Source organism: Lucilia cuprina, chromosome 5 (genome assembly GCF_022045245.1).
Source record: "Lucilia cuprina isolate Lc7/37 chromosome 5, ASM2204524v1, whole genome shotgun sequence".
NCBI lineage: Eukaryota > Metazoa > Arthropoda > Insecta > Diptera > Calliphoridae > Lucilia > Lucilia cuprina.
In genome coordinates, this window is record NC_060953.1 from 1,020,470 (window position 1) to 1,032,865 (window position 12,396).

Here is a 12,396-nt window from a genome sequence, read left to right on the forward strand (position 1 = left end):
AACATACAATTAATCTAAAAAACCTTTTTAGATTTTTAGTGGTATTTTTTTTATTAGGTTTTAAAATCGATTATATTTAATTGTTTTGCTGTAAAATGTATTACGAAAAACCTTATAGCAAAACATATTAAAAGGCGGGCCACATGTGGTGAAATCATAATGTTTTATATACTCAGTTAGAGTTAATTATGATAAATGTAAGAATATCAACAAATTTTTATTAAGTGGGCTTTAAAATTTCTTTAATGGATTTGAACATAATCTTGTACAGGTTTCAAATGTTTTTAAAATTATAGCAAAAAATTTTAAGCGAAAGTTTTCTTATCAGATATCCGTTTCATTAGGTTCGTGTCTTAAGTCTTTTGTTAGCTTTAATAAACATTGATAATTTACTTAAATAAATCATTTTGTAACATGCTACCGTGTACACACTTTAATTATTTAACATTACTAAACAATTTCAACTAAATTCATTTAATTTTTTCTTAAATAAACCAATTAAGTCTGGTTCTAGGGCACCCACGATTTTATGTACATGTTTGCAAATACTTAAATAAATATCAATTTAATATATTTAAAACATACTACGCTTAATAAATTGTTTACTCAATAAGAAATAAAAATGCTGTTTAACTTTTTAATGACATGTTTGCATTTATGGCTACGATTAACATTTAATCATGCGAATATTGTAATATTATGGTGACAGCAGCAACCACAAGAACTGCATTAAAATGAAATAAAATAGTTAAAATAATTTCAAAACTTTGGAATTTTGCTTTATTTTTATAAATTGCATACATAACATTACATTGTGGTTTTATGTTCACGCTACTAGTTATAACGACATAAGACAGTAAATCCAAGTTTTTGCTTTAAAGTTTCTTTTCATTGCATTCCAGCATTTGTGCAAAATAAATTTAAAATATTTTCAGCAAATTTATTTATGTGCTTATGAATGTATTAATTTAACAAAAATTTGCTACTGTAAACAAAATTTTATTTCAGTTAATTAGTTTTTAGCAAAAACCAATTAACCGCTTTCGACTCTACGTTAATGAGTTAATGTTTTAATTTAATGAAATTTAAAATTTTGTTGATGTGTATAAAGTGATGTCTATTTTCCATTTGACTATAGTCTAGTCTACAGCTGTGTAAAGTTTAGTCTATAGTATAGTCTAGTGTATAGTCTATAGTCTAGTCTATAGTCTAGTCTATAGTCTAGTCTATAGTTTAGTCTATAGTTTAGTCTATAGTCTAGTCTATAGTCTAGTCTATAGTCTAATCTATAGTCTAGTCTAAAGTCTAGTCTGTAGTCTAGTCTATAGTCCAGTCTATAGTCCAGTCTATAGTCTAGTCTATAGTCTAGTCTATAGTCTAGACTATCGTCTAGTATATAGTCTAGTCTATAGTCTATTCTATAGTCTAGTCTATCGTCTAGTCTATAGTCTAGTCTATAGTCTAGTCTATAGTCTAGTCTATAGTCTATTCTATAGTTTATATAGTCTATTCTATAGTTTAGTCTGTAGTCTAGTCTATAGTCTAATCTATAGTCCGCATTCTGGATAAGATTGACTGTAATCGAAAGATCAATGTTTTAACCCATTTTTTGTAGTCACGCAAATATTCCAAATTGAAAAGTCCTGACTAAGTTTCCTATTGTTGCTTTTATAGGTTAAATTCATAACCAACTGTTATAAATATAAAATTTAAATTATTGTTAATTTGTTTGTACATTTCTACCCAATTTAATTATTATATCAATATTAATATATCACCGCTCACAAATTTTATGCATCACGAGATGAGGCAAAATGATTCATTTGTCATGCTGCTGTTATACATCTAAAAACTTGCCATAATTTTGAAAAGTGTTGAACATATGTCTACCTCTTCATTTCTTCAAGTTAAAAAAATGGTAATTCTTCAACCTGCGAGTATCTTGTTGAAAAAGTGCAAACGCAATTGTAATTTTTTAACTTAGGACTTTAACAGAAATTATGAATAATTCTTCAAACTTTGACATACTTAAACGTAACTACTTCAAATACATTAATTTCGAATATAAATAAGATTAATTGACAATTATTTTTTTAAAAGTCCATTAAAATTATAGCGTGTGTTTAGTCCATTTCTCAATCTCAACTAATTAAGCTTCTTAAGAGGCTTTAGAAAATTCTAATTTAAAAATCCAAAAAATCTCAAATTTCAAATTCATTTCTTTATGAACATAATAAAAAGAATTCTCAGTTTTTGAAGAATAATCATATATCAAAGAATTTTAATACAAAAGACAAAGAATATTAATAAAACCAGATGCTAAAGTTATCGCCTTATAATGATTACCTAGCCATAAAAATGTATTTCATTTATAAATTTTATTTGTATTAGTTGGTGTGTCTCTCTGCTTAGTAGGCTAAGTTTTCAATCATCACTTTAATCTCACATTTCTAACATGTTTTCTAAACTTGTTTTATTCTAAAGTTTTTTTCAGTACATATATATTAATGATGATTAATTGCTCATTGATTTTGTATATGATATTGCTTATGCTAATGATTTAATATTTTCATAGAAAATCAAAACAAAAAGTTTAATATTTACCAATTTTAACAGCAAAACCAGCTAATTAAGCTCTTAGTGAAAAATTTACTATGTATTTAAATTTACAAAACAATAACAAAATCTTAAAAATTGTAAAGTTAAGATTACTTTTTATTTAAAAAAAAAAACATTTTTAAATTCTAAACTTTTCTAGCATAGAAATGAGTAAAAATATAATTATTTATTGGAAAAAAATGAACGGTGTTTTTAACACGCCGACTTGCAAATTTATAGGCCTTTAGCTGAACACCTTATAACCCATAAAAAAATAACTGTTTATAATATATGTACATATATATTAAACACTATACAAATACCTACTGTGAAATCCAAGGTATTAAAATATATATAAATATTCCTTTAGGATACCAGCTGTATTTGAACTGATAGCCAACGTGAATAAAAAACAAATCTTATGAAAATATTTAGAATACCAATTTTTATTTATAATCTTTGACTCTTTTTTGTGTTTTTACGTTTTTTTTTTTAATATCACCTGTTGTCTTATATTTTTAAGTTGTTTTTTTTTTTTTGGTAAAATTTTTATTATTTTGGCACAGCTGGAAAAGTGAGAATTATTCTTTTTATCCGCCTTAAAGTTTTAAGGATAAAATATTTGTTATTACATACTTTAATAGTGCAATAAGTGAAAGGAAATTTATTAAGCTTTTAACAGCGATTTTTTAATGAAAAACGTTTACACATAACATTAACTTTCAATACTATACAATAGACTTGACTATATATATATGACTATAGACTAGAATAAAGAATACACTATAGACTAGACTATAGACTAGACTAGACTATAGACTAGACTATAGACTAGACTATAGACTAGACTATAGACTAGACTATAGACTAGACTATAGACTAGACTATAGACTAGACTATAGACTAGACTATATACTAGACTATAGACTAGACTATAGACTAGACTATAGACTAGACTATAGACAAGACTATATATTAGACTATAGACTAGACTATATACTAGACTATAGACTAGACTATAGACTAACTATAGTCTAAACTATACTGTAGACTAGTATATAGACTAGACTATAGATGATACTATTGACTGGTCTACGGACTAGACTATAAACTAAATTATAGACTAATGACTATACTAAAAAATAGATTATAGAATAGACTATAGCATAAGCTATAGAATATACCATAAACTAGGCTATAGACAAGACTCAAGACTCGACTGTAGACTATAGTATAGACCAAAATAAACTTTTAGTTAAATTAAATTTTAATTTGAATCTCAGCTGCTTTTAAACTTGGCGATTTTTATCATTTAATTCATTTTAAAATGAAAACATTTTTACGCTATTCATTTGAAAAGTATAATAAAATAATTTGTTTTTCAGCTAAAACAAACATGTGTAAATCAAAACGTTACAAATTGGTTTTACATTATTTAATTTTAAACAAACTACCATTAATCAAATGGTAACATTATAATGGTAATACAATATTTTTTGCTGAAATTTACCACCAATACAACAAACCCTCATAAACTTAAGACTTATAACTTTAGATCATAATTATTTCTATTATTATAGCGTTTCATCTCTTTTTACCTTCCTTGACCGTATGTTTGTTATTTAACACAAAAAAGAGCAAACTTTAAAAATTTGCCATGTTTAGAATCAAATGCCCCACAGCATAAATTCTTCAGTGATGTGTTCCTTAAACAAAACATGTGTATGTACAGACGTACGTTCATGAAGATCTACTAAAATATATTTATACTTGAATTTTATTATCATGGTAGTCTTTAGCCCCAGAGGTGAGATGTTCAACAACCAGTTGTTTGTTTTTTTTTTGTTGAGCTGTGGACCAGGTTTAAATATTTAAAAGTCCTAGTAAAATGTTTTGTTTTTGTTCATTTATCAATTTTTTTGGTTTTAACTTATACTTATACCTTTTATGTTAATTTAATATTTGATTAAAACAAAAACTAAAAAACACGATATTTATGTATGTAAATGTTTATGTTTAAAGCTGTGTTATGTCTTGCTTTGGCTGGTGTAGCAGTAAACAAAATGGAGTCAAAGAAATTATAAAATATTTTAAGAATTTGTAGTTTTTTTTACACATTTTTATATGTTAACAACCGGTCATTGTTTATAGTAGTTGTTGTTGTCGTATTTTATCCATTACAGGAAAAAACTGGACACAAATTTCTCACCAAATAATTGGAGTTTTGTTTTTTGTCGCTGCCAAAAAAAAACAGCTGCAAATAATCAAGCATGTTTCTTAAGTCTTTTGTTTTTTTGGGCAACTCATTTTGTTTGTTACTGAAATTTTTTGCCACTGCTTTTGGGCTCTTAAGATTTTAGTGTTTTTGTTGTTGTTTTTCTTTAAAACATAAATATGTTTTTATTTTTTTTTTCGTTTTAAGTTTTTTAGTGCAGCATGTAATTAAGAGACCCTCATTCTGTTTTGGGCAACCTTCTGCATGTGTATGTAGAATAATAATAAAAAACTAAAGCAATATTTTTGTGCAGTTTTGTTATAAATGTTCTTAAGATAGAATTTATTAATACAAAACTAATATTAAATGACAAATAACCATTAGATATATAATTTTTCTTTGAATATATTTAGTAATCGTTATCGTAGTGTACATGTTTGCATACCTAATCACAAACATCAGTTTTTTGTTTCTAATTATTTATTCGCAACTTGAAATGCAGCTAGCTAACTATCGGCCATTTCGACCGTCTGTCTGTCTATCTGATGTATGCAACTAGTAAGTGATTAAGTGTCAAACAACATGAAATTATGGCCGTGTTTGTTTACAAAAAGACAACAATCTTATTGCATTAACTCCACTACTCAGCTCAAATCAATTCAATTCAACTCAGCCCGGCTTAGCTCTCAAATCAAGTCTAATGGTGTAAAAAGATTAATTGCATTTTAATAGTTCAGCTTAACTTACATGTTGATGTCATTTGTTTGTTAAATGTATAAAAGTTGGAAAAACAACATAATGTTCTTTAAGTGGAACTGGTAAATCGAAATACAGAAAAAAATAAGAACAAAAAAGAACGTGTAATCAAATAAACTTGAATTTCTAATGAAATCATACAACAACAGGTGGTAATATTTATGATCTAACTTTTTTCTAATCTCTCATTAATGTAATTTGTGGGTGCAAACACATATAAAGGTATAAAATGTTGAAAATTATTAAAATTTATACATATTTTCATGCGACGGTGGTAAAAAAAAGTTTTTCGAGGGTAGCTTCTTTCTATAAAAGTTTAAAAAAGCTTTTCCTGAAACAAACAATACATACATAAATTATAAGCTTTTATTCAAAATGAAAGCTGTCTTAGAAAAAAGATTTTTTTAAATATTGTTTCTTTAAAAAACAACTTTTAAAAAATTTTTTATATTAATATGTTTTTCCATCAAAAGCTTAGTCCAAATAAACAGATTTAAAAAGGTTTTTTTAAATAAAATAGCTTGTATCGATGAAAGCTTTTTTACCAAAAATATAATTTTTAAAATTTCTTATTTAAAGATTCTACGCTATAAAATATATTACTATTCTATAATATTCACAAAAGCTTTTTATGTTTAAAAACGCTTTTCTAAAACCATAAAAACTTGTTGTTTAAAAAGAATTAATTTAAAATTTTTGGCCTAAATTAGTCTTTAGAAACGCCTATATGCGTGTGTCTGAGTATATCATTCTTTAAATACTTTCATGTTACCTGTTCCAACGATTTCATAAAATACATTGTTATATAATTTATAAACTAAAAGAACCATGAGTCACTAACTTAAAATCTTGATAGTTACCTCCTGCTGTTTTAACAGATCGAATATATTCATTAATTGTGCTACTGATAGTTGGTTGGTTGGCTGGTCAGTTTAAAATACCTCTCACGATATTAAAGTAATTGAATTAAATGTCTTTTTTTTTTGTTCCAAAGAAAACTCATCACAATTTACTCGGGCTTTAAAAGAAAATTGTTCTGAAAAAAGTGTTGTGATAAATACCAGCTACTCGTTTTACATTTTTTCTATGATGATTTATGTTGCAAGTAAATGTGTGAGTGCGTTTTTTGTATACTTTATAAAAAGAGGAGGAAATAAATAAATAGAGTTAGACGGGAAAATTTACTTGCTGCTATAAATCATAGTTTGGTTTTACTTTAATATGCAGCAGCATATATTGTGACTAAGTTGTGGCAATAAAATATATTTTTGACTGACAAACAACGCCTTTTAAATTCCTGCTTAACTTCCTGTTAATGCTTCTAAAAGCTTTCAGCTATAATTTATAGTAAGCGTCATAAACTGTGTGTACAGCTACAGGATGAAAATAAGACAATAATTACAAAAAAGATTTTTTATGGATTTTGGCAATAAAATTGAAAATTCAAATCATCTTTAATTTCTTAGTTAATTTTTACAACGCTGCAGTAAATAGTCACACACATTAGGTTTTGTTTTTTTTTTTTTTTTTTTCCTAAAAATGCAAGGCCTACAAATGTGGTCAATTTAAAATATTTTCTATTCTACTTATGTTTTGCAACTTGAACAATCAAGAACATTGCAACATACATAGGTAAGTAAGTATACTATTGCTATGCGATGCGTTGTGATGTGTTGTAATTTAAGGCGCCTACAACATGTCGTTAATACAATAAACTGTCTCTCAATGCTTTGTTTTTTCCTCATGAAATTAAAAAATAGAATGTTACCTTTTCTAAAGATTTAATACACTTAAAGAAAAAATATAGCTAGATATACTATTAAAAACAATCAACTATATTATATTCAGTGTAACCATGTCACTTTTTGTGGCAAACTTATTATGTTGATGTCTTTTGTTTCCAAAGCCAAACGTATTTTTTTCTGTGTATAAATGCCTGTTAACTAGTAGAATGTACAATATTTCAAATATCTCATGACTATTCTGTCGGCTTTAAAGTCTGTTGTTATTTTTTTGTCATTATTATTGTTGGCATTTTTTATGAACAATTTTCAAATATGTCCAGACAACTTGTGTTGAAGTTTTGTTTCATATTTTATAAGGTTTTAAACAACAAATGCCAATTGACGATCATGCATTGTGTCGACGTTTGTCGTTGGAGGATGTCCAATGGCAGCCAGCTCCGATTGTCTTTAACTAACTCGCTTGTGTTAAGTCATTGCAGCTTGTACAGAAAGCGTTAATTATGTTGAGTCACTGCTGTTTGTTGCTTGAGTAGTGGCTGCTATAATTATTAGTAGAATGTCATTTAATTTGTTGCTTTTGCTAGATATTAGTAATAATGCGTACTCGGCATTCGTTTACAAGTTGTAAACTTCATTGTAAATAGGAATTTGTTATAAATTTGTATAGTTTATGGCAGCATAAAGGAAATTCCGTCATATTTTTGTGTGAACACAAGTTGCTTGCTTAAGTCTTTTGTTTAACTACCACAATACAACCACTTAAATGTACACTTTCGAATATTTGTTAAAGATTTTTTTAAACGAGTTTCTGTTTTTCACAATATAGATCTTTTTTATCAAGATTCTGTTTTTAGAAAACCAGAATGCCCATTAATTACAATATAAACAATATCCATGACAGTCTAATTCATTCAACATTGTCGGGGAATGAAAACACAGCCAATGAATTATTTAAATTGTATTCAAAATTGAATTTGTTGGTTTATACAAATGTATGTTATTATTATAATGTGTTAAAGACCGTTAAATAAACTAATTTTATTTTTAAGATCTTATGGTAATAAAATTATGGCTTTATATTAAGCTATGTTAACAATACTTAATTTGACCTCAAATTAATTTAGATTTCTTGTTTTATTTTTAGCTGAATGGATCAATGCTGTTTTCTAAATGGTGCTCAATCAATCGCTAAGTTCCCCTGCTACACAACAGGGCACGGTAAGAGCCAAAGTCTCGTCCACAACTGCAGCATTAAGCAATAATAGCAATAGTGCTTGTAGTAGTGTCACCGTCAGTGGTAGCAGTAGTAGTATAAACAATAACAATAACCTAACAACCAAAGTTCATACCACAAATTCCATGCAAACAACAAATGTGGTCAACAGCAATAATTATCCCTCGAAAAACCTTCAAGTGCCATTACCTGCCGCAAGAACCACAATCACCAACAATAGCAATAGTAGCAGCAACAGTAATACTAACAACAACAATAGTATAGCTGTCAATAATAGTATTGCAGTTATAAAATCAAATGTAAACTCTTCCAGTAACAGCGGTAGTGGTTGTGTTGGTAGTACTGCACGTCAACAAGTGACCGGTAGTCGATCAAACAATCAAAGCAACATACCAAATTCAAATATGCCTGGTCGTCATAGTTGGGATCCTGGTCTTGGTGTAGAGCATTTAGCTGGTGCCTTAAGTCCTTTATGTATAACAAATGCCAATCATGAGATAGTAAGACCAAAACCAAGAAGGTAAGTGAAAATATGTATCTTACATAAATATACATACAGTGGGGTCGATTGAAAGAACTATAAAATTCCTATGGCTAGCAGCCCACATTCGATATGATTATAATGAGTTAAGGTGATACCCAAAAATTTAAAGTGAAGCAGCTGTTTAACCCTAATTGAATTCCTAAATAATCTTGGATACGGTTACTTCCTGTTAAGCTTTAGCTCAGTTTTAGTTATTGTTCAGTTCAAGTACAGTTCTAGTTCAGTTCATAAAATCTGATTTGGGGATTTTGAACCAAAAAATTTTCAAATAACAATAACACGTTTAATCTGGCAGCCCTATTATAAATTCATGAACATCTCTGCATTATTATAAAAAATCTCAAAAATAGACAATCAAAATGTTTAAATTTATTAATATTGTTTAAAAACTAAAGCATAACTTAGGGCGAATTTATAAAAATGTAAAGATTAATTGGGGATGCCACCTGAAATTTGAACGCCATTCAAAGAATGCAAAGCTTTAAAAAGAATTTATTTAAATGTTTGCTTTTAAGTAAAAACATAAATTAAGAAACACAGTGAAAGACATTTTAATAAGCTTAAATAAACTAAAATATAAAACAGCATGATTTATTTTATTAAACTATAATTATACCAAAAATTGATGTGTCTCTTAATTGCATATGTATTTTTTCTTTTTTTTAATAACTAAGAAAATTTTCTTTTATTTATACTATAATATGTAATTAGATAGTTGGCTAAAAAAGTAGCCAACAGAGCATTAAATTGAGAACATGCTAATAATGAATTTGCATTTAAACTATAACTAAAGAAAATAATTAACGAAAATTTTTATTAAACTTTCTTAAATTTCATTACGTTCTAAAAGTTGAAAACAATTCATTCATGTGGTAAATTATAAAAATTTTAAGTGAAAATATTATTATTTGGCGCGTTATCTGTAGGTTATCTAATGAAAAGAAGTTTATAAACACACAGAAGTCACAGCAAAATGATTTCATATCTGGTCATTGTTATCAAATGCTTCTGATGTGTGTAAGTGTGTGTTTAAGCATTTGTTGTTGTTGTTAATGTTAGAAAAAAACAATTTCAATTTAGAATAGTAGCACAAAAAGATAAATAGCATACAGTTAAACAAATTTTATGGTAAGATTTTCTTAAAAGTTTTTGTTGTTTTTCTTATTTGAAAAGCACAACAACAATAATAAAAACACAATTTGGTCAAGGTAAATATGTGAAAATTGATATTATGACTGTAGTGAAATATGGAAAAATGTGTTTGTTTATTTATGCGAATACATTCAGCAGCTGAGAGTGTATTTTTTATAAGCACAAGTGTTTTTTTTTAGACTTAAGCAAAAACTATTGTTTGAGTCTTAGTTTTTTGTTGTTTGTATAAAAAAATAAAATAAAATTATGATACAAGTCTTTAACATTATACTTATGCCAGATAGTACTACATGTATGTTTAAGTATTTCCATGATGATGTATGATGATTAAGTTAAGCATAATTTGTTTAACGTACACAAAAATCTAACGTTTAAATATGTGTCATTGTGAAAAATGGTCGACTGAAAATTTAGTATAGATGGAGAAAAAAATAGCTACAACTCAAAGAGAAACTTAAATGTAACAGTTAAAGGTCAAACTGTGAAAAATTAAAAAAATATTTATTTATGCTAAAAAAGAACGATTGTTAAGAAAAAGTCATAGGTATAGAAACAAACAAAAAAACTAGTACATTTATTCACACATAACTGACCATAAGATTGTTAGGTTTGTTTCTTAAGTCTTTTGTTTTAAGATTATATTACACTTACATATAGCAAACACTCGCTCATAAACACAACAAAATATATTTTTATGCTAATATATCTTTACATGTCCATACTTTACATCTTATGTAACCAAACATCAAACAATTTTCAAACATATGTAATTTATACACACAAATACTATATGTAATAGATTTATTTATTTGTAGAATTACAATTGTTGTCTAATGGCTTTTCTATTTTAAGGTTTTATTTATGTGCTTTACATAAAAAAAACTCAACAGAAAACTCAATGTAGAGCAAACACTTTAATAACAATTGCTGCTTTTGGTTAAAAATTAAAAAATAAAAAATAAATATTTATTGCTTTTTGATTAGCTTTGCTATTGTTCATTGTTCAATAAGTTTTTTGTAAGTTTTTTTTTGTGTGTTATTGTTTTGTTGTATTTGTTGGTGTGTTATTTTAGATTGTGGTATATCTATACAACACCTGCACTTTTAAGGCTTAAATTCAAATTTCGATGCATACTAGATACTTACATATATGTTTATTATTATGCTTCTTGTTTATATTCTTACAAAATGTAATAACGCCTCCTCTTACCCTTAAAGTGTGACAAATTTTTTGTTTTTTTTTAACATGAAAAAGTATTAAACTACAAATAATATACATGAAAATATTTATTTTTTTAAAATTATAAGACTTGGTTTACAAAAATATGCAAATTAACTAGAATTGCAGTTTGGTTCATTTAATAAAAATATTTCAAAAATGTTTGCCAATAATCTTGATCCATATGGAAATTATTTTATTTGCTTTTGAATTTTCGTTAAAAAAGTTTTAATTTAAAATTTTAGTTGCAACTTTTTCAATCCTAAATATTGTTTGTTGTGATCAAAATTCAATTTTGCTGTCTTAAATTATTTTCAAGAACTTGTATAAATTACTTTCACATATATATGTTTTTTTATGTATGTATTATGGATATCTAATTTTTTGTTAATTATCAAAAATAAAAAAATGTTATGGTTAAAAAAGTTTCATTTCAAAAATGTCAACTATCTTTGATAACCAGTAGTTTTTTTATAATTTATCATAAAATATATAATTGGCTATTATAATAATTATATATATGCGAACGTAGATTTAATTTATATATTAATAACTCTTAACCCTTTATTAACTGCATGAAGGTCTTCACTTTCTAAAGTAATAAAATTTAAAAAAAAAATATATACAATTTTATAAAGGAGGTCCAAAAACATGTGTTGTATATTTTGAAAATAGGTTAGGATGATAGAAGGATGAATACTACATCAAATCCGAGGAAATACAGATAGGACACTATCAGGCGCTCATTTTTAAAATAAGATAGGTTAAAGTTCTAGCATGTCTATAGTCTAGTCTATACACTAGTCTGTAGTCCAGTCTTTAGTCTAGTTTATAGTCTAGTCTCTAGTCTAGTCTATAGCCTAGTCTATAGTGTAGTCTATAGTCTAGTTTATAGTCTAGTATATAGTCTAGTCTATAGCCTAGTCTGTGGTG

The 12,396-nt window shown here is 26.7% G+C and overlaps 1 protein-coding gene across 2 annotated transcripts in view; it reads left to right on the forward strand.

The window, feature by feature from the left end:
- LOC111687469 (ankyrin repeat and BTB/POZ domain-containing protein 2) overlaps positions 1 to 12,396 on the forward strand; it is a 33,519-nt gene that overhangs the window by 8,610 nt on the left and 12,513 nt on the right. For both annotated transcript variants that reach the window (XM_046951202.1, XM_046951201.1), the window contains exon 2: positions 8,459 to 9,068. In XM_046951202.1, coding sequence (XP_046807158.1) covers positions 8,485 to 9,068 — 584 coding nt within the window. In that variant the 5' untranslated portion in view covers positions 8,459 to 8,484. The remainder of the gene's footprint in view (positions 1 to 8,458; positions 9,069 to 12,396) is intronic.